The sequence below is a fragment of the Nomascus leucogenys genome, chromosome 5 (genome assembly GCF_006542625.1).
Source record: "Nomascus leucogenys isolate Asia chromosome 5, Asia_NLE_v1, whole genome shotgun sequence".
NCBI lineage: Eukaryota > Metazoa > Chordata > Mammalia > Primates > Hylobatidae > Nomascus > Nomascus leucogenys.
In genome coordinates, this window is record NC_044385.1 from 95,599,584 (window position 1) to 95,624,340 (window position 24,757).

Consider the following 24,757-nt stretch of genomic DNA (forward strand, 5'->3'; position numbering starts at 1 on the left):
TACTAGGAAATATTCTAAACCCAAGTCTTGGTCTAGGAAGCAAATAGAATAGAAAACTATAAATACAAAGTATGTCAAGTACAGAGAATTAAAACAAAAGAGGATCCTAGAAGGAGACTAGGCACCAGTAAAATATTAAGGTCTGAAAACATATGTCATTTGCTTCTCATTTTTTTTCTCCTAGGAGAATTTGGTGTTGAATGAATTCTGAATAGAGTCTATATGAAAAAAAAACATAAGAAATAAAAAATTTTGCATTTTTCATGATTGGTAAAACCTGGACTTCAGCTTGCAAAACTTCTTTTATATTTGAATTTATGATTTTTTTTTTTTTGCTTTCCATGATTCTTAAGAATAGTCTTAATACTGTGGAAGCACTGAATGAATGAATTCATCTGTATTTCTTTGTTTCAGTTGTCACTTTCTCAATACAAATATTTATGTTCAGTGTCTATTGGATGATGCAAAAAACAGATTCAGTTGTTCTTGCAACAGAAAATGTCTTTCCATACGGTTCCTCTCTGGACACCTGTATTCCAACATCTTGCATTCTTTTCAACTTAACTGTCAGTAATAATTCTTTCTCACTAATATTTTAATAATTTATTTAGGCTGATATTCTCTTTTCTTGAGCTATGAACCTTGCCTTGAAATTGTTTTATGTATTGTATATGATAAACAATTAGTTGTTAGTTATTAATAATATGTTGAAAAGCTCAAATTACATATGAAAACTGTAATAAGCAATATAATAATTTATACTTAGATTTGTCTCAAAGAATAGAGTCATGAAACACTCAAGTGTCACCCAGTCAATGTTATTCTGAAAAAAAAAATTCATTTTCTGAAAGAATATCATTTTTTACAGAATCTATCTCTTACTCTGGGGACTTTTATAAAAGCAAGAAGTAGGATGACCTTGTTTACTGGGTAAAAACTGGCATGGTCATAAAAAAGAGTAAAATGACTTCACTTCTATTCTTCTATGAAGAATAATAGTCTGTGCTATTAAAGCACTCATCTGAAAAAATACATTAAATTAAAATATTATAAGAAAAATCATTAAATAGGTATGTTATCTTCATAGGTAAACATATATGTGTAAATGTATCACATTGATATATATATATGTACATGAATGTATACTATATATACATATAAATATACACACAAAAGAAAAATCAAAACTCTGAAACTTAAATATGCCAAAATGATGAAATTTTAAAAGCCAAATTGTAATAACTTTCAGCATGTATTGCTGTGAATTAAGTTGTGTTTCATGTTCCCTGTTTTTTCAATATTTTATATAGCACTATATAAAAAATCAAATTCAATTTTTCAAATACAGTTACTGGTTCAAAAAAAATTCCATACTCACAAGGTAAAGACTACTAATAAAGTTCAAAGTCATCTGTTTAAAATTTAACTATACATTAATAAGCAACTGTTTTCAAAAATCCTTTACATTACAAGATGCAGCCAGTTATTAAGTGCCCAATGTATGCCAAATATTGGAGATGAAAATCTTAAGGAACTTACAACATATTAGGGCAAAAAGACACATACCTCTAAATGATCTAAATGAAATATTATCAATTCTAGAAAGGGTGTTAAAACAGAATGCTGTAAGAACCCTGAGGAAGAGCACCAGTAGTAGATAAGGAAGTCTTTCTTAGGAAAGTGAATCTTGAGTTTTTGTTTTGTTTCGTTTTGTTTTCAGATAAAGGACCTTGCTCTGCTGTCCAGGCTGGAGTGCAGTGGTGTGATCACAGATGACTGTAACCTTGAATTCCTGGCCTCAGGCAATCCTCCTGTCTCAGCCTCCTGAGTAGCTGGGGCCACAGGCATGCACCACCACATGCATGTATATTGTTTAATATTTTTGTAGAGACGGGTACTTGCTACATTGCTCAGGCTGATCTCAAACTCCTGGCCTCAAGCAGTCCTCTTGTCTCAGCCTTTCCAAGTGCAGAGATTGCAGGCCTGAGCCACTGCACTCGGCCCTGAGTTGAGCTTTTAATGGTAAACCAGGTGTTCATTAAGTGTATGCATGTCTGAGTATGAGGGCCAGAGTATGGAATTAGATGTAGGAAGACTTCTCATGTGCTAAACCAGAATTTTCAAAAGGCTATGTTGCTTTCTACAAGTAGTTTAATAACTACATTGAAAAAGGTTATATGCTAAATGACGAGTTAATGGGTGCAGGAAATCAACATGGCACATGGATACATATGTAACAAACCTGCACATTGTGCACATGTACCCTAAAACCTAAAGTATAATAAAAAAAAATTAAAAAAAAAGGTTGTAACTAAGAATAACATATATGATTCTAAGGATATGGTATGTTATCTACATGTAAATGATGTGTGCATTTCAAAGTCACTGAACATTAGGATTTAATTTGTGTTTTTAAAAAATTTACTCAAGAGGGAAGGCATCGTGAAGAATGAATACAGGTGGGAAAAAATGTCACAGGAGTTTGGCAATTTACATGGAGTCCGTTGCATAAAAATGATAAGGCCTAATCTAAAGGCAATAATATCGTACACAGAAAGTGGAGATTTAAAACATTTTAAAGGTGCACATTTTTAAAATTTCTTGGTGACACAGGGAGTAAGAAAACAATAGCTGTTGAGAAAACCTTTATTTAAAAAGAAAACACATTTCTAGGCATTGTTACTGGACATGGAATAAGGACAAAATATCATTCCACTCTCCTAAGAAATTGATCAGTCAGACGAAATGGGCATTTACTATTTAAATAGATCTTTATATTTCTGGCGTAATTTATTTATCTGCCCAATTTCATATGTATTTTAACATATTCTGAGAGTAACGAACATTAGCATGAATGTATATTACCATGAGGTAAAATCTAATGGTTAGGATAAAAATCCCATCTTTTATTTTTATAATAGATGAATAGTATAAGTAACTAATTGAAACAAGATTTCAGGTTTTATTGTGATTAAATATTAATCACTCCCTAAATTCTTACCTCATATTTGCCATCTCTTATTCTTAGCCTTCTTTTGAAAAGAGTACAGCACTTACACGCTGAACTGTGGCAAATTGAGAAGTTGTTTAATGGTTTGGAAAACCCGCACAGCTGAGTGAATCGAGAATAACACATTCATTATTATTTATGACTCTATTTCCAGGTCTTTTCAGGTCGGCTTATTGAATTCACTGAATATCTGGTTTTCCAGCTCAGCAAAGTCAATTTTATGATAGACAAACTCATATAAATTAAAGAAAGCTAATTTTAATAGAAAAAAACTAAAACACCACCAATTTAGGATCATTTACTCTAAATGAAAACCCATTACTTATTAAACTTTACCATTAAGAATCCCAAAGTTAAAATAAAAATCATCTAGGACAGTGATTCCCTAGTGTTTCTGTGGATCATCCTTTGCATTGGTCTTCAATAGATTTTACTTGGAATAAATGTTTTCCAGAAAAGCAAGGGATTCTGCGAGTTAGAGTTAAGTTCAGTTTTAATTAAAATTCTTGAGAGATGTTATGGAGACAATCTTCACTGTAAAATTTCAAAATGAGGATGTGGTGTAATGGGTTTATGGGTTTATAAACTATTGTTTTGACATGAAATGCCTTTGTAACGAATACCTTCAAATAATATTTGCCCAGGGACAAAGCATTGGGAAATGCTTATCTAGGGCAATTCACTGACCACATTTCAGACACAAATTTAGAGATAATAAGAGGGCTTTGTAATTCAAAACACCACGTTTTGTTGTTGTTTTTGTAATTTATAGTTTTAGCAGAAAAATGTGTCATTATTTTCTGAGGGAAACATTTTCTGACCTAAATTATCACATGTTTAATCATTACACATATATTTAATTTGTGTTTAATGTGTCTAAATATTGGACAATATTAACTCTAGGCTACTTCAAGTGACAAAAGAACAGCAAGAGATAAACTGTAGAATTATTAGGTTTTGAATTTTGGGAAAACTTTACAATAGGAATGGATAGCCTCAGAAGCATTATTTTATTAAAATCCAGGTGGAAATAAAAGCAAACAATTAAAGGTGTCCTTAACAGAGTCTATCACATAGTTTTCTTATATTATAAAGTATTTTAAGTATTTTGAGAAAATAATATGTACTTTTAAATATAGATTTGCTGGTCCTAAATTCTATGTATAATAATACATGACAATTTAAAAAGAGCAATCAAAACATTATCTTCCAATAAACCCTCTCTTCTAATTTTACTTTTGGCTTATCATTGATGAGCTCTGCCTCACCCGCAATCAGTATTTGTTTATATCAGTATGTGTATAATCAGAATGTGTATATATATATATATATATACATATATATATATATACGTATATATATATATATACGTATATATATATATATATGTATATATATATACATATATATATATGGAGAGAGAGAGAGAGAGAGAGGGAGAAAGATTGAATACCCAAAGGAATATAAATCATGTTGCTATAAAGACACATGCACACATATGTTTATTGCGGCACTAGTCACAATAGCAAAGACTCGGAACCAACCCAAATGTCCAACAATGATAGACTGGATTAAGAAAATATGGCACATATACACCATGGAATACTATGCAGCCATAAAAAGTGATGAGTTCACATCCTTTGTAGGGACATGGATGAAGCTGGAAACCATCCTCAGCAAACTATCTCAAGGACAAAAAACCAAACACATGTTCTCATTCATAGGTGGGAATTGAACAATGAGAACACTTGGACACAGGAAGGGGAACACACCAGGGCCTGTTGTGGGGTTGGGGGATGAGGGAGGGACAGCATTAGGAGATACATAATGTATATCTCCTAATGTATACATATGTATACATGTGCCATGTTGGTATGCTGCACTCATCAACTTGTAGGAGATACGAGTTGATGGGTGCAGCACACCAACATGGCACATGTGTATATATGTAACAAACCTGCACGTTGTGCACATGTACCCTAGAACTTAAAGTATAATAAAATATATATATATATATAAAAGAAATTATGTGATTACTTCAGTAGTATATAATACTTTGATTCATGGTACTTTTAACATTTCCACTCTCATTTATGCTATAATATTGCTGTGACATATTCTCAAAATAACTTCCCCTACCACTACAACTCTTTTCTATTTTTTTCCTATTTTTCTCTCATTCATCTAACATATTGTGTTTGAAATTCCACATATTCTATCTTCTCTTGGTAGCAACACACAGAAACGTCTCATGTGCATGTGTAAATACTCACAACATATGCACACAAATCACTTAAAGGTTATAAGCGACCTATATATTAATCATTTGAAAAAAAGCATGGACAAACCTTATGTTAATGAATCCAAGATCAGCAAAAAGTGTTTCCTGACCATTTTAATAGCTTTTCATAAGGACCCAAAGGTGTTTAGCAGCTTTGAAAGTCCGTTTGCAAGTCTGTAAAATCCTTTATTCAATTAAACTTTTGTTTTTCACTCTGGTTGGACATTGAGGCAAATATGAGACCAACCCTTAATAAAAAATTGTACTCTTTTCCCCTTAGTGAAAGAAGATCCACATTTCTGTCAGATCCAGTTGGAGTAAAATCTGATCTTTAAAACTAAAGAAGATGGTAATCACGCTGATTCTCAAAGTACTCATTTGTCAAATGGGAATAACAGTATCAACTACATGGGGATTTTGTAGAAATTAAATGAGATAAAATCATTTGGTAGCTAAATAAATAAATGCCTTTAAGTTCCTATCATACTGCTGTTCTTCCATCCTCAGTGTCTTTAAAGGAAGCTTCCAAATTGATTAATTCAGGATATTTTTATGATCTTCCAGGTTAGAGAGCAAACAGGGAAATGGCATTCATTATTGTAGAAATATCTCTGTGTATGTTCATATCTGGCCAACCTATGTTTGCAGGAAAACCTGATTTTCCACTAGCTCTATGAACTTCGAAAATCACTTAACCTCTTTGAGCGTAGTATTCCTCTGTGTAATAGAATTAATAATCTTTACTTTGCATCTGTTTTTAATATTAGAAATATATGTAATATGCTTATAATGACACATAATTCATTAACATTAGTTATAGAAGTGATAGCCCTTCTTTTATATGAAGACATTTTATAAACAGAAAATATTTTCATTCATTCCTCCTGCACATCTGTTGTGAAAGTACATATAAAGTTATAATGTGTGATAGCTCCAGTTTGAAAGACGAGGAATGGAGAATAGACATATGCTACATTTATGTCTATCGCCCACTGTTTGTTAATAGTGACATCAAAATAATATTTTATATCTTAATTTTAATAAATATTACTTCACTAAGCAAGATAAAGCAGCTGAACCAATAAGAAATAAAATTCCAGGTATAATGTATAGCCTTAGGAACAAACAAGCCAACAGGACATCTCTGATCTGATGTAACCATTTAATAACATGCACAGGTGGCAGCATCTCCCTATATCTGATGACAGAAGAGTTGGAACCGAGGGCATAAAAGAATGACATATCCTGAGAAGAGGCATCTGGTCACATTCTTGACCTACTCTAATATGTGTCCTACTATTTCTGATTTTGTGCACAATATAATTCCAAACTTCCCACATTTCAACCAACAGTAGAAATGGGTAGAGAGGAATGACTATGCCAGAGTCAAAGGTACCCACTGTCACAGCATCTGTCATTAATTGATAACTATCATTGGCTTTCTGGCTAATAGCGATCATTGGCTATTTCTTCCCCAAAAGATTACCCTCCCAGACTCTAATAGATACTAGCTGGCATTAGAATCCAAGCTGGGAGATTTGCAAAAATTCAGTACTTAGCAGCAAAATTTCTTTGTCTAGGTACGTGAATGCATGTTTCCACTTCTTTGTAAGAGCCTGTTGTTATGATATGCTCACATAATTTGAGTTCCATAAATTATTTTCCTGTTTTTTTCTCCTGTACTAATCTCAGCAGCCAAAGGATATATAATTATCACTTATTTATAAAGCTTCTCTTTTTTTCAATTATGGTAATGTGTTTCTAACTTTCCATTCTTAATATATGACCATAAATCCCACTTCTACACTTACTGTTAACACTTCATACTGCCTACTGTTCTTTTACTAAATGTCCTAATTCTCTGTTTTATATTTTTAGTAACATATGGATTAGTAAAAATGTTGATTGTGATTTGGATTCAAATGAGGAATCTGATGAATGAGATAAGCCTCCCATTTCCCTCACACAAATTATATATACAAACAAGTTTACCTATCAACTTAGAAGTTAGAGTCACCTTCAAGCTTATTTTTGGATAACTTTACCAGCCAGAAACTCTGAATTAACAATGCTGTACATAGAGAATTTTGTAGCAAATTAGTTTAAAGATACAAGACTCAGAATCAGAGAGAACTAGCCACTCTTCCTCTAAGTTGAGTGAACTTCACGTTCTTATTAATTTTTCTGTACCCTACTTAACTCATCAATAAAGTTAAGTTGGCTCACTTGGTGTCTAGAGGCTTCTAAGCTCCAATTATTACATATTCCATAATTCTAATTGCTAACTACTGTTAAATCAAAACTCTCTACTATTCAGGTATGTTTTATTCCTCTGCAGAGGTTGAAATACCATGCACTGAAGCTTTGAAAATCACACAAAATACGCATTTACATCAATGGATTATCACATTATTGCATCGTATGTCAAATAATTGATAGGAGACACTGTATTATGATTAGGCATTTACATATATTATCTAATTGATCTTCGCAAAACTTCTGTATGGCAGTATGATCACATTTTATAGATAAAGAGATTGAATATCTGAGAAATTAAGTGATATTATCATAATCATACAAGTGGCCATGAGTCAATAAGGGGCAGAGATAGGATTTAGATCCACGATCCATCCTCACACATCATTTTCCACCATCAAATTTAACTTAAAAATAGTATTTGATAAAAGCATTTAAAAATGTGAATACATAATTAAAAATGTGTTTTGATGTTTACTTTTAATATAGGGTTTTTCAGTACGTTGAATCTATTTAATCAGCATCACACATCATTACCTGTGGTGGAAGCAGTGGCAATCTTATAAAGGCAAGAAGCATGCTCAGGTCATTGCATCTACTCTGCATGTCATACTTGACCCACATCATCAATGCATGGAAGATGGTTTCTTCATCAGGAACATTGACATCATCACTGGCCAGTAGTTTATGGAGCTCCTCAGCTGGAAGGAGTAAAAACTCTTGATTTCTGATAACTTCCATTATGTTTTCCTGCAGGGAGAAAATATCTTGGCATAAATTCTGTTTCACTTTTATTTAGCTAGTAAAGCATTTCAGAAAGAAATAAGAAAAGTAGTCAATATCCTTTGTTCTCATTATAACATAATCCTTGAGACTCAATCCTTCAGAAACTGGAAGCTGTTAAGATGAAAGCATTGTAATTGTAATTGAAGTGTAAATGTATCCCAGACAGCACAGATCTTGTAATAAGTGGAGGATTATAATGCTAAGCTTTGTTATGCAGGCAGAATGTACTAAGTGATCAAATGTTCAAGTTTCAAGTGTACCGCTATATAAGATTTGGTGAACAGGAAAAAATAACATTTCACATTTTTAAAAGCTTGACTACATATGTAGACAAATATATGAGAATCAGAAAATGGCACTAAAATTGCACAGATAAAAGTAGCACTGTAAGATGCACCATTGTTTATTCAAAAGAGAAAGATAGGCCACTGAGGTCACAAAATCCAGCCAGTTCCACCCTGCTATTATCTCTTATTCCTCCCTCCTCTCATGACAATTTCTTTGGCTTAATTCCCATTTATTTTCTTATTCCCATTTATTTTCTTCCTGATTGCTCCCATAACCTCCTAATTACACTGCCTAACTCTATTCTTAGTTTCTCAGTTTCATCCTCTATCATGATGCCAGAATAATATTTCCAAAACATAGATGTGCTCATGGTTTTATTCTGAAGTTTTTGTTTTGTTTTGTTTTATTATTTCTCCTTATCTTTTGGTTCAAATTTCTTGTTTAAGCAAGCCGGTGTTCATAATCTGACCTTTTCTGGTTCTCTTTGTTTTTCAACTTGCCATCTTGTTTGACACGTCCTCCCTTATTTACTCCATTGCTTAAAATGATTTTTATCAACCTTGCTTTTCTAAATTTCTGTCACATTTCAAGATTCAATTCAAGAGCTACCTATTATATATGGCTCCTCAAGTTTCTATTGAGTCTCATTTGACCTGGCCACGCCTTCACTATCCCCTTGCAGTGTGTAGTGGGTATACCCCTGCCACAGCAGATAACACACTGCAGCCTAATCTTTGGTAAACTTAGAAATTTTTCACAAATTTTAAGCTGTAAGACCCTGATTTATGTAACCTTGTATATCTAGATCCCGGCACGAAGCCTGGAAAACAGCAGAGGAGCAGTACATATTTGCTGAATACATGAATTGATAATCTCTGTAGAGAAAAATAAAATTGTAGAAATGACACAGGATAGTCCAGTGTTTTAACAACATATTTTAAAAACGACTTGTCAAAAACTTTCTTACATTTTAAGCAAAAAGGCTTCTGTGGACGATACCTGTTTAGAGAAGACAAGAGATTCCACTGTTTGGCCTTCTGTGCTCCACCTCTCCCCATGTCTCCTGGGACAGCTCCAAGATATAGCAAAGGCTTCTCAGGTTCTAGTTTTAAAGTCACAGTGGTGGTAGCAATATCCACAGGACACATATTTTAGTATAAAAACTGCAGTAGAGTGACACTAAGACTCTTCCAAAGAAGGCATTGTGACTATGCTAAACAGAGTAGAGGATTTGGCAAGTGACCATTAATCTGTATGTTAGAGCAGTTTCAAATTTATTTTTTGAGGAGAAACCTGGCCTATGTTACAGTATATCCTTGGAGCTGAAGTAACTTCAGCTTTCACAAAAGGGCACTAACTTACTTTCTTTCAGGGCATCTGTCATACATTTACATTAATTGTATAATAATAATACAATTTGTAAATAATGCCTAATTGTATAATAATAATACAATTTGTAAATAATGCCTTTATTTATACTAATTGACTTCCCAGAATAACTGAAAGTAGTTATTTTGGTTCCAGGAAATTGTTTTGTTCCTTGTGTTTCCTTTGGGCACTATGTAAATTACAGATGCCCAATAACTATTCAGGTAATTAACAAATTAAGTGTTCTGAGATGTTTTGCCATCAGATATTTCAAAAAAAAACTACGTTAAGCTTAAGATGTTCTGAGGAATCTTTGAAAGATTTGTCCATCTGTTTTTCCAGTTACTAAAAAATCTATTCCTCCATTAAACCACACACAGAACTCTATAGCTAGGCCATCAGAATATAGTGAGGGATATCATAAAAAAACAGCTTTATGAAACTCCTAGTGGTGTCTATCATAAAGATACCGTTCAAGGCATATTTCATTATATTTTATAGTGTCCTCTTTATGATGACCCTTGGGAGAAGTTTCTTTCAGGTTTCAGTGGCAAGAATAATTGCACTTCTCCTGAGTAAATTGGTTTGCTTTTATCATGGATGTTGTAAATTATGAAATTGATCAGATTTCTCTTTTTATTTGGCCTCCAGAAAACTTAGAGTCAAATTGAAATCTATCTGGTAGGAAGGCTATAGACTTTAATAGTTTGATTTCTTTTTCAGACAGCTCTGATAATAGTTTCATTTAATACCACTACAGCATTTTTTCTTTTCTTTTTATTTCTGCATCTAACTTAAAGACTATTTCAATAATTTTGTATTTGTATAAGTTACACTAAATCTTTTGGTAACCAGCAGCATTGTTTGTACGAACTGCTATAAGGAAATCGGACCTTAGGAGCAGGTATCAGATCTTTCACACTTATGTACATATTATTATGTAGGTGTTATTTTTTTTCCTTTACATTTCGTTGAATTTCTCAAGTTCTCCTTGGTGTTTTCTTTTTCCATCAAGGCTCATTTTAATGATACTTTGTTTATGGTACCTACAAAGTAGGTTCTGGAAATTAATTGTTTTAACATCATTATGTGCTATTGCTAAAAGAGGAAATATCGATTCACATTGAGTTTGTAACATTGCTCTCATATGTTAGCAAACTCCTTATTGTCTATGAAGATCATATAACAAGAGGCCTGTTTGCCTTTTGTACAATCTCTTTCTTAGGTTTATTCAATCATCCGTTCAGCATAGGTTTATTGAAACCCTGATATATGGACCTGATAATCGTCGTGAGGACAAAATGGATTTGAATAAAAAAGCTCGCCATGTGGAGACAACTAGAAAAAGTGCAGTATCTGGAAAATGATAGCAGTCAACTCTCTAGAATCCAGCTTTTCAAGTGGACCTAGAATATTAGAAAGGAGTTTAAACCAGAAAATGGGAAATGGAGACATATGGTATTCTGGCCAGTGAAAACCATATAAAGACATAATAGCAGGGAGCATAATAGCACATACTATAGTATGTGATGCCATAGTTGTCAATTTGATTGACAACAAGCACAGGAAATTTGTGGGAAATAACATTGAAAGGGTAGTTTAGGTGAGATAATAACGGAATAGAGATAGTCTAAAACTTTGATGGTCTTATATGTATGATATTATCATTTAACTATATTGCATCTCATATGAACACACATACATACATACACACATTTTCTACATATGGCTTAAAAACGCTTATTATAAAGAAAGATTTTGGCAACAAATGTAAGTTGCCATTTCATAAGACAGGATAGTTACAAAAATAAAGACCAAACTATTATCTACTATGGCTACTTCATAATATTTTCAAATAATTTTTCTAGCTAAAAAACTGTAGTTTTGTTTTATCCTGAATAGACAGAAGTTTTGTACCAGTTTTTTTTTGTTGTTTGTTTAATTATTTCCTGGACTTAATATGAACATATTTTCTAATATTCATTTCTTCTGTGCATTAATTAAATGATGGTCTTCCCCCATTAATTATTGCTAATAATATAAATATAATTCTTTTGAAACTTTATTAGAAATACAACTTTTTATATGAAAATTAGCTGAAAACTAATGGTAATATTGTATCAAACAATATAAGTAAATCCCTTCAACTATCATCTTTTTGTTATTGAGTTTAAAATATGGATATTAAACTATAGCAACATATTTTATTATTGTTTAAATAACTTTAATTTTGTTTACTTCATGAGCAGCTAATATCAAACCAACACACTTTGTGTACTATATGGTTAACTCAAGAAATCTCTCTCTCATGGAAGTCTACTGAGTTAAGACTTATGTCTTGCTATCTTATACTCTGTGACCATTAGTCAATTACAGTAAACTCCTAGTCACGGTTCTAAGCATTATGGTAGGAAAATAAATCCTTTGTCAGACCACTACATAATCTCTGGCTAGATTTCAGTGCACCAGAGGATATAGAATTTATTTAATTATCCATCTAAACAGTTATTGGTTAGAAAGATGAGTTCTTAGGAGGCTCATAATGCCAAGTACCTGAAAAAAAAAATGGGGATCCTGGAATTTGGCTACATCCTCTGGTTGAGGTTGATTAGGTAAGTATGAAAAATGTAATCTTTGGGTCTAATGTTTTGGGTCTAAGATTTTAAAATTTCTAATTCTTTAAGCATCCTTTGCAAGCAAAGTTTTGAGAGTTTCATGATATGTGCATGGTTCTACTATTTTAAGGATTGAGATAGAAAAATTCATCTTTTGACTTCCGAGGCAATGTTTTTCCTGTTATGTTATGTACTAGATTGAAATGAAATTTTCAGTCTTCTATTTCGTTGGATATAAAGGTACAATGTAGGCCACAGTGGCTGTTTCCCCAGAGGGCACAGGTAAACCTTGACCACAGCTTTGGTGTTCTCTATCGAGCAGCTTTTTCATTTTTTACAACAGGGCCAGGCTGATAATTTTCTAAATCTTTAAGATCTGCTTCCCTTTTGACTTTAAATTCTGTCCTTGAATCATTTCCATTTTCTTGAAATTTACTATAAGCAGTTGATGGAAGCAACGCGGCTCGTTCGATACTTGGCTTAGAGATTTCTTCTGCCAAGTGTTTTGACACTCACAAGTTCTTCTTTCCACAAAATGCTGGGATGCAAACACAATTCAGCTAAGTTCTTTGCCACTTTATAACAAGGGTCACTTTTCCTTCAATTACCAAAAACCTATTCCTCATTTCAATCTGAGACCTCATCAGGATGACCTTTACTGTCATAGTTCTAGCAACATTCTGATCACAATGACTTAGATAATCTGAGACTTTCTCTACTGTTCTCTTCTGAGGTCTCACCTAAATTGCCCTTTACAGTTTGTTCAAGGCAGTATCAGCTTATTCTAGTATGCATTTCAAAACTCCTCCAGCCATTATTCATTATGTAGTTCCAAAGCCTCTTCTACATTTGTAGGGATTTGTTATAATAACTCCCTACCCCTCGGTATCGATTTCTGTCTTACTTATTTTCTGAGCTTCTATAAAAACCATCTTAGAATGGATAATTTATAAACTACAGAAAATTATTGCTCACAGTTCTAGAGACTGGAAAGTCCAAGATCAAGGCACCAGCAGATTTGCTGTCTGGCGAGGGCTCCTTCCTTACAGATGGCATTTTCTTGCTGTATTCTCATATGGCTGAAGGAGCAAAGAAGCTTCGGGCCTCTTACAATGGCACTAATCCCATTTATCAAGGCAGAGACCTTATGACCCAAATACCTCACAATGTCTTCCAGCTTTTAATATAACCACAATGGGGATAAGGTTTTAACATATGGAATTTAGGGGGGACACAAATCTTAGCAGCATCCCTTCCAAAGGTTATATTTAATATTAACCTAAGAATATGACCTTAGGTGGAAATAGGGTCATTGCAGATATAGTTGATTAAGTTAAGAAAAAGTCATACTGGATTGGGGTGGACCATAATCTAATGACTGTGGTCTTTCTAAGAGAAATTTTGAGATCCACAGATACACAGTGAGTAGAACTCAGGGTGAAGAAATGAGAGACACAAAGGGAAGAAGGCTATCTGAGACGGAGGCAGAGATTATGTGTAGTTATGCTACCACAAACTGAGGAATAACAAGGATTGTCAGTAACAGAAGCTGGAAGAAACAAGAAAGGATTCTTCCCCAGACACTTTAGGAAAAAACATGACACTGTGGATAATATGACTTTGAATTTCCAGTCATTAGAACTGCGATTAAGCCACCCATTTTGTGGAACTTTGTACAGCAGATCTAGGAAACTAACACACATCATTGGAGAGATCTATAAAAAGTATAATTTTAAAAAACTTACTTTAAAAATCTCAAATAAACTTAAGAAAGCATCACAAATGTTTCCAATCTTTAAAATAAGAATTTCTAAGTTATTTCTTTTATAGACTAATTCCCTTAAGAAATACTAGTTTTCCCATGTCCCTTATGGAGGATAGCAAATATCAAGAGTTGTAAGTAAAATCCAGGTGAGCACCTTAAGAGTAAGGCTGCATATATGTTGCATAGGTCATATATATCTCTCTATATAATTTTCTATTGCTTTTTAGAATTTAAACTTTCTAAAAATGCAGAGTTGAGAAAGGCATCTCCCTTCAAGTATCATGAGTTTTTAGTAATAATTACCTTAATGTTGCTGCACTGACATACTGCTGTCAAGATTCTAATTTTTTTCAGGGTTTAAGACGTATTTTACTGGGCTTTGCTTATTTGCCTTGCCTGAATTTTTAATCTCTGTGTCAAAGTTGCTGACGGAACTGTTGAACACTACCTTAGGATTTCAAAGGGAATGGAAACTCTTTATGAGATGGTCACAGCTTGTTATTTTACTGGGGAGAATGCTGAAGCTAAGAGGAGCTCACATATAGTCATACTCATGGTCAAGACAAGGCTGGGATTAGAAACTCAGCTTTTTGACCTTAAGCCTATGACACTTCCCATTATACTATGTGGCCTATTATTTGATTAATTTTTTTCTGGTTCTCCTCACCCATCTATTTTGAGCTTAATGTGTTACTTTGACCCATGTAACATATATGCACCCTTACTCTTAAGGTGCTCACCTGGATTTTATTCACGACTCTTGATATTTCTGGGTCGCACGACATGGCATGGTGATTATGACTGATTTAATTTGGAGAGTTGGACAGGATTTAGTGTCAACTCTGCTACTTACTAGCTGTGGAACATTAAGGAGTTGGGTTTCTTGTATGTAAATGAGGATGAAAATAGCATCCATGATAATGCATTCTTATCAGAATTAGGTATGAAGACTAAATTAAATTTACTATCCTTAGAGGAGTGCCTGTCTCATAGAAAGGAACACGTAAGTGTTAGTCATTACTATTCTGCATCTGATCCTACCCTTCACTTCAGCCTCCTCTCACTAGCTCTAGAGGCTACATTAACATCACTTTATTTATAATCTATATTTCTGATTATTCAGTCATTTAAGCAATAATATTTTATGGGATTCTTTCTCTATGCCTAGTATATGTTTAATATTGGGAATATAAAAATTAAAAAAAAGAAAGGCTCTGGCCTTAAGAATTTTACTTTCTAGTGAGGGGGACACTATAGTATTATAAGATAATTACATTCATTTTATAATAAGAAGAAAAATTTAGTGGTTTGAAGAGGGTGACAATGGAAGTGAAACAAAAGAGACCAGACTACATTTTTGTCCTTTCTGCAATAACAATTTCCAAAAAAATTGTTTGTAGTAGATCATGGATTCAGAAAGCACTAAGAAAATATTGGTGTCATCTGGTCCAATTCTCATTATCTAGACAGAATATCAAATAGGAATTACTGCTATCTAACATATTCTTAAATTGGAAACATTCTTTGAAATCACTTAATTTAATTTACATTCCATGCACTTTTACTGTGCACTGATTACCCAGTAATTATTTTCAGTGATGGGAAACCCACGACCCAGTGAGAAAGCCCGTATCACTGCTGAATAGCTCTATTAGAAAATTGTCCTATTTTTGAAGTAACATCTGCCTTCTTGTAATTTTCTTTCATCTAAGGGCAAATCAATTACTATTCTGTTTGTCACCTTTGTAAATCCTTGTAGATTAATATTTTTTCTTCCATATATATATATATCTATCTATCTATCTATCTCCTGGTAAAGGCTAAAGAACTACCATTCTTTAATCTGTATAAAAGGTCCCAATTTTCAAAACCAGGAAAGGATGCTAGAACTAAAGGTATAGTTTTAGTTGAACCTATATATGTCTCTGAATATACCTGCATTTTTCTCATTGCTTTAGAAATGATAAATAAAACAACAATCAGCAGATTTTTTTGACTCTATATTGCTTCTTTGCATTCATTTTAATCTTATATATACAAACATATACTTGTTTAATTAATATTATTCAAATTATACAATGAAGAAAAGTATTCAAAGAGCTGTTAATATGTACAGGTTTAACGGCATTTTCCTGTTTTCTCTATATTTTGTTATCAGCTCTTAGAAAATAAACATAGAATACAATTTCTTTAAGTAGTCAAATTATATGTTAGTTTCTTCCTTAATAATGGCAGTACACAGAAAAGTTACTAAATACCATACATGTTTTGTTATTATACACATAAACTCTCTGCCGAGTTTCCCTTACCTAGAGCAAAATTACCTAGATACAACTCTGCTGGACTGAAGTGAATGGCTGCCAGTTTTCTTTACTAATTCTATATCACCCACTAAGTGGTTGCTCCCTAATTCATAGTAATTATATTTTTATAAAATATGAGAGTATTAATTTTTTAAAAAGAAGCATTTTATAATTATCTCAAAACTGTAGTATCAGAAATAATTTCTGGTGACCATCTTTCAAGATTATCACACAGGAGAAAATAAAATTTTATTATTTTAAGTCCCTTAAATATATGATTCTGTGACTGGAAGTGGTCACAGACAAAATGTTGTTGAATAGATAAGAGGAGTTAGAAATTATAGTGGAAACAGCATTGACTTTTTCATAAAAAAGGAATGATATTCCAATTCTGATCCTTTCTAGTTATGATTTCCCAGGGAAATGCATTTAATAATTCTAAGACATCATCTCCTCACCTTGAATATAGATTTTATAACCACATCGAGTTAATAAACATTTTTTCTGGTTTGTTTTGAATATCAATTGATATTAAAAAATAATATTTAAACTTTGGAATGTTATGCAAAACATTTGCAATTATTTTGGGAAGATTCTTTAACTCTTGTAATCATTTGGTCTGCTTCTCATACTGGATATATATTGGTCAACAGTTTAATATGTGATACCTATTGTCTACTAATGTAGGAGAAAGGAGTCTATAGGAATAATTTATAAATTTTATTTAAAAAAAATACTCCAGTCAGCTAAACAACACTACTTCTATTTTTTTGATTTAACAAAACTAATAAACTTCTCAAATACGTTAATTATTTTGCAAAGTTTAAATATGCATGTGTAAATTATTAGAGTAGTAGTATTTATTTTTATAATTAGTAATATTAGGTACATTAATTTCCTGGTAGAGTCTAAACCTATCTTTTCTGCCTCCTTGATAAATTACCAAACATCAGCATTTGCCAATATTCTTTAGGTGTCTAGCAAAGTCATTGAGAATGACGGGAGCTAGAAAGTTTAGGAGAAAAGATAAATCTCTGTATAATCTTTATAAAAGCCATATGTTTTTGACAGCTTAGAAGAAAATAGTATCATTGAAAATTAAATCATGAGACAATAACATACCTATGTATTGAGGTCTGTTTCTTTTCATTGCAGTAAACTGTCCATGGCACCTGATCATATAATTTTTCTGAAATGATTTCCAGTGCTTGATGAAAGAATAAAAACAATGCTCCTCTACAACCTTACTAGAAAAAGAAACTTGTAATGCAAGATAGCATCTCTGCTTTTCCTGCTCTAGGACATCTTTCAGAAAAGTGGCTGGAAGAATCTACTTTGATCTGTAAGAAAGTATGTATATTGTGTCAGGTGGTGCTCATTCTGTACTTACAGAAAACTGAAAAAAAGTTTATACCTTATCTTCTCAGAAAATAAAAAAAAAACTTTCCAGGAACTAAAGAATTTTATTGTCAACCTAAGATTTATTTAGTCTTTTGTCCTTATGCTTATAAGCATAAATGATACTTCAGGAAAGCCTGTTATATGCATAATCAGAAACAGCTAGACAGTTGGGATAAAAAGTATGTGTAGAAAGAAAGAAGTCAGTACAGAAGTTACTTACATAACCACATTGACTATTTTGTAAAAAAGACAGCATTAGCATTATTCAATGAGGAATACATTACAATTTTGCAATTTAAGGTCTAAATGGTCTCCACAGAAGCATGTAAAATTTTAATTATGATTTTGCATTCATTTATTGCTTAATAAAAGGATTTAGATTATTTCCCTTCTGGGCTGAATAATTTACTAGTTGCTTACAACCAACATTAAAAAATCACAACACTATATATTCTTATATTAACCTATTTTTGAAGCTTTTCTTAACAGTAAAAATAATTATAATAATTGTCGAAGAAATTCAGGAGGAAATGAAAAGCAAACTATAAAAATTAACACCAACAAAACCCTAAAATGGAAACTAATGAAAGAATATACTCTACTTTATAAAAAAATTGGAATGAAGTGTGATGATCCTCTTGGTAGCTACACAAATTTATAAGAAATATTTTTCAAGAGTTTGTCAAATAATAATTTAGTACCTGCCTTTAATGTATCTCTCAGCAAACAAAAGAACCACCAGCTACATTACAACATATATTGTTATGTATGATGCACTAAATATGAAAGTTGCTACAAAACATAAATGCATGGAGCATTAATATATTTTGTAACTAAGATGCAGGAAAAATAAACAAGGACTGAAGTCCATACCTCACATTTTCATCCTGGACGGTTTCAATTCTGGAAATAGCTATTTATTATTTCTTCAAGCATTATAAATGTACAATTATTTACTTATGTATTTATAGGTATTTGTTGTGCATGAAAGAGCACCCTTCTTTGGGAAACACAGTGTTGGAGCATAGTGACCAACAGACAAAGGCTGCCCAGTGGCCATCTTACACATTACGCTCCAAAAGACACATAGGATGTTTGCTAATAAAAATCAACTGGAAAATGGATTTCTATGGGCAACCATTTTCCTGATGGCAACTGTGGTACATGAGATAGAGACCCTAAGGGATGCCTTCCTGTTTTTTATAAAGAACATGTATTTAGAATTTTTTGAAGTCATCGTGTTACTTTTATTCTATGTTCTTTTATGGCCACCAGACCAACTTCTATTCACATTGCCTTGAGGTCTGCACAAGAGAGGTCATCTTTAGCCATGATGGAGTTGTCCAGGATTATATCATTGGCCAGTGTAATCCTGCCTGTGCAAATCTGAAAGATGTGCTTCTTAGTTTTTCAATCAGGTAGGGGGAAATCACACTTCTAGTCAATACGATCTGGTCTAATAAGTGCTAGCTCCAAAGTTTCTATTTGGCTTGTGGCCACAATAACTTTTATATCTCCCCTTGAACCAAATCCATTCAACTGGTTCAACAGTTCCAACATTATTGGCTGAATTTATCTCTCACCACCAAAATTTGAGTCATATCTTTTTGTCCTAATGGCATAAATTTCATCTATAAACACAATGGAAGGTGCATGTTTTCAGCAACTTGAAACAATTCCCATAAGAAATTGGGAATTTCATCACTTCAGTACTTCTAAAAATGTTCAAAGCCAATCAATCTCCACAAAGTGGCTGAGGTTTGGTTTGCAACTAATTTGGTCAACAAGGTTTTAGCTGTGTCAGGTGGACCATAGAGAATGATCTCCTCAGGGGACTTGATGTTCACATTTTCGTAACATTCAGGATGTGTGAGAGGAAGCTCCACAAATTCCTTAATTTCCGAGATTTGACTGGCCAATCCTCCAAATTGGCATAGGTCTCCTTGGGGACCTTTTCCACCTTCTTCACACTAACTAGCACCTCTATCATGACATGCACCTTGCGGGTTAGCAGAACCAAGCAGCTTGGTTCCAGCAGATCCTTGTCTACAAATGACAGAATGCTGATGTAGTGTTCTGAGCTCACAAATGTAGACATGGTGGTATGATTGTCATCAATCATCTCTTCCAAGATTCCTACTGATGTCAGAGTCTCCCTCAGATCACCCACTTCTGATCTTGCTTTCTTCTTCTCGCTTTTCTTCTAATGGTTTCATTTGTTCCTTATATCTAATGAATTATTCCTCCATGAGAAGGTAGTCTTTAATTCTAACTTCAATAATTTTAACAGGCACTGAATGTGAGGTGTTACCAGTTGCAGTTTGCTGGCAGCATCTGGTCCCTTTGTTTTCTTATTTTTACCCACTCTAGTTGGTACAAGAGGTTCACCCTTCTTTTCTTGTCTGTGTTAGGATTCTTGCCTCCTCCAGTATCTTGACCACCACTCTGACTTTGACTCGTCTTGCCTTGGCCACTCAACCTGCCACTGTCACGGTGCATCTCTCACAGAAGCCCATCCCACTGGCACATTTAACAGAGCCATTAAATAACTTTGGTATTTTTCTGATTTTGTAATATAAACGGGTTGATTTGTATATTAGTTTCCTATTGGTGCTGTAACAAATCACCATAAATTGTGTGGCTTTAAAAAATACCTATTGATTAAACTGCAGTTCTGAAGGTCAGAAGTGCAGGCAGAGTGTAGCTCAGGTAGTTTTCTGCTTCAGGTTTCACCGACTGAAAATCAAGATGCTGGCAAGGTTCCTTAATTTTTGGAATATTTGGGAATAATCTGTTTCTTTCTTTCTTTTTTCTTCCTTTTTTTTTTTTTTTTCAAGGTCTTGCTCTGTCACCCAAGTTGAAGTTTGCAGTGGTGTGGTCTCGGCTCACTGCTGCTACCATCTCCCAGGTTCAAGTGATTCTCCTGACTCAGCCTCCATAGTAGCTGAGACTACATGTGTGTGCCACCATGCCTGGCTAATTATTGTATTTTTTAGTAGAGACAGGGTTTTGCCAGGTTAATCAGGCTGCTCTTGAACTTGTGACCTCAGGTGATCCACCCACCTCTGCCTCCCAAAGTGCTGGGATTACAGGCATGAGCCACCGTGCCCAGCCAGGAAAAATCTGTTTTCAAGCTCATTCACATTGTTGGTAGAATTTGCTTCTATGTGATTATAGTACTGAGGTCCCCTGTTTCTTGCTGCTGTTGGCTGGAGGTCACTCAACTTTTAGACACTTCTCACATTGGTTTGCCCCACTTCCTCCACCTTTACACACAGCAATGGCAGGTTGAATCTTTCTCATGCTTGGAATCTCTCTTGCAGCCCCTTCAGCCTCTTCTCTCCTTTCTTATTCTCCCATATCTCTGACTGGCACTTCTGGCTTCCTCTTCTGCTTTTGGAGACTTGTGCCATTACACTTGACTAATCCCGGATATTCACTCTATCTTAACTTTGGTTAATTAGTCATTCTAATTTCATCTGCAAAGTACCTACACAGTAATAGCTAGATAAGTATTTGAATAATCAGGACACCTTGACAGATGGGGGAATCTTTAGAATTTTTCATACCACAATGTGCCTGCTTTTCAAATTTATCAATTTTTCATGCTTGTTATTAAAAAAATAGTGCCTGAAGCTGATGGATGACCCTCAGTCACTCAATAAAATGTTTTAGTCATTCAATACAAATGTATCATATATGCTAGGTACTCTACTACAGAACATAAATACAAAGATGAAAAAGGGATGGCTTTACCCTCAAAGTATTAAAATACTTTATTTTTTGAGACAGAGTCTCACTCTGTTGCCCAGGCTGGAGTGCACTTGTGCAATCTCGGCTCACTGCAACCTCTGCTTCCTGAGTTCAAGCGATTCTCCTGCCTCAGCCTCCTGAGTAGCTGGGACTACAGGCACACACCACCACACCTGGCTAATTTTTGTATTTTTTAATAGAAACGGGGTTTCACCATATTGGCCAGGCTGGTCTCGACTCCTGACCTCGTGATCCGCCCTCAGCCTCCCAATGTGCTGGGATTACAGGTGTGAGCCACTGTGCCCGGCCTATTTAAATATTTTGTAAGGCTTTTTATAAACTGAAGATATGGAGAAGACAAACTTTGTCATTTGATCAATAGAATAGTACTGATAATATTAGTGGTATTATCTAGTCAACTGAACCCCTAGAAAGGATACCTGATAATTTATTTAAAAATCTAACAAGAAGACATTATTTAAGAAACATTATTTACAGAAAACTTTTTATTTTCAGGGGAACCTTGCTCTTTAGTAAGTGGCCCTGACTCCCTGGCCAAACTTAATCTCTGAGTCAAATTAGAAATCTGACAAAAAAGGCTGTAAAAAAGCTGTGGAAGCAGTTACCTGGCTATTATTCATGGTTCCCTGGCAATATGTCTTAAAATTTTTGGACACGCCAAGCACTGAATTGGATCAAATGATGCTTTCAGTTAGCCCTAGGCCAGACCTTGCCATCAACAGACATTCTGCAATGCAAACTAATTGAGACTTGTGACTTTATTGAAAAACTACACAGAACACTTAGAGATTTATTTGTCCAGTAGCCCAAAGATATCCTTGAAATGTAGTTAAATTTGCCTTCACAATAAATGAGAAAATATTGTCAAACCTAGCGAGGGACATTGGTTCCTTGCTAGGTGTGTCACTAAATGCCCCTTTCCTCCAGAGTGCGTTGACTGCCTAAGGAGGAGGTGAAAGGCAGGCTGTCAGAGGACATGAACACCTGATACCCTCACCATCCTCAGTTAATGACTATTTGAGTCCCAACAGGTTTGAGCCACCCATGGTAAGTCCACTGCTGCCACTGAATAACATGTCTCGTAGTGGATATAAAAGCCCTGCAAGCCACCTTGTTGTCCTTTGGGTCCACAAAGAAAGTATGAGAATAGCAGATGATGAGATCATTAAACGGATTTAGATTTACTGGTTTATCTGTACCATTCCCTGTGGTTACTGAGTCCAGTTAAACCTCAGGAACTCACGTCAATAGAACTTCAACATAACCCAAGTTTTAACTGACAAATTCCTCACCATGGAAAAAGTAGTCATAGTCAAATCAGCAAAGATTGACCAGTAGAAAGTGCAGCATAAAAGTGGTCATTGGGTGCCCTCTCCTGATCAGCCTAGGCAAGGGTCTTCCCCAAGAGATCTCAGAGTGTGGTTAATAATGAGATCTCCAAGGAGATTAATGTGCTCTCCACCAAATAATTCCTGCCTAGATGGCCCCCTAGGGCCTGCTCCAGGATAGCCTCTATTACTGACACAAATGCTACTCCTTCCTGCCCTCCCAGTAAGCCTAAGGATGAATTGTAGAGCCCTGCAAACTTTTACATGGACCTCAGGACTGGGCTTTAAAACCAAGACAAGGAGTTTGCCTGAGTTCCTGTGCACCCCAGAGGAGATCAGAGGTCTTATGCCAAGATCAGAGTCTAACGGAGAGGTGGAAAGAAGTGTACTGCTTGGACCTTTTGGCTAGGTGGTGCACAGGTGACAATGACACTTGGAACACTTGGCACTAGGATGCAGGGAAACAAATAATACTCTTTGCTTTTGGATCTGAGGTCAGCACCAATGAGACCCTTGTCAGGCCCAGATACGAGTGAGTTCTTTTGAACCTCTATAAACTTCAATGTTATGGCCCCACTATTGAATATGTTATTAATATATACGCATTGTTGATATATACTTCTGCCCATCTTTACCCCTAAACCCCAAAAGGACTTGCTGACATTAGGGATATCTTAGTGGGGCATGTGGAAAACTGCGAAACTATCCAACTAATAATGCCTAGTGCCATTGCCTCTCTAAAACAATATTAGTGGTCTGATGAATTAAAAAAAAAAAAAAACTATCCTTGAGATAATTTTTTCTATTCAATGCCACATGTGGCTTGTGCACAAGGCCTGGAGACTCACCATTGATTATAAGTGGTCCAATGCTGTATTCAGTCTTTGGTGCCAGAGACATCTGACATGTCTGTCATAAGGATTATTACTCAAGCCAAAGGAATTTGGTCAGCTGCAACTGACATCACAAATGCAATAAAAATTACACATTTTTTTTTTTTTGTGATTCCTCTACAAAGGGTGTCTAGAGTTAGCCAGAAGAAAGAAACACAAGCCAAACTCAGGAAGATTGTAAGGAGGAAGAATATATCCCCTCAGGCATGGAGCAACCCTCAGGTGATAATCCCAGGAATGAGAAGAGCCTCATAGTTGCCCAGGACTTTGGTATAAGACTGTTGATTGGACAAATGCTTTCTTCTCAATGTTCATTATCATAAAATTATCAGGGAAGCGCAAAAGCAGGTTGTTTTAATATACAAAGATGGCAGTAGACTTTCACAGAGCTCTTTCACTTTCTAAGAGCTGTTGTTCTTTTACATAATACAGTCTACAAAATCTTGATTGGCCTGACATTCTACAAAACTTCACAGGCATCCACTCTATTGATAATGTCACCATGGTAATTGGATTCACTCAGTAGAAGCTAGCAATTATTCTACGTAACCTAGTTATACACATGTATGCCAAAAGTTGAGAGATGAATTTTATGATTTTCAAGGATCTTCTGCATCTGTATACTTTCCACTGATTATCTAGTCTGGACCATAGCAGTAGACATCCTCTAGGTAAAGAGCAATGTTCAA

The 24,757-nt window shown here is 34.4% G+C and overlaps 1 protein-coding gene and 1 pseudogene across 2 annotated transcripts in view; both read right to left on the minus strand.

Moving 5' to 3' along the window:
• The window catches only part of KLHL1 (kelch like family member 1), a 415,568-nt gene that overhangs the window by 164,324 nt on the left and 226,487 nt on the right, over positions 1–24,757 (minus strand). For both annotated transcript variants that reach the window (XM_003257428.3, XM_003257427.3), the window contains one exon: positions 8,085–8,297. In XM_003257428.3, coding sequence (XP_003257476.1) covers positions 8,085–8,297 — 213 coding nt within the window. The remainder of the gene's footprint in view (positions 1–8,084; positions 8,298–24,757) is intronic.
• Positions 19,201–20,521, minus strand: LOC105739775 (annotated as a pseudogene).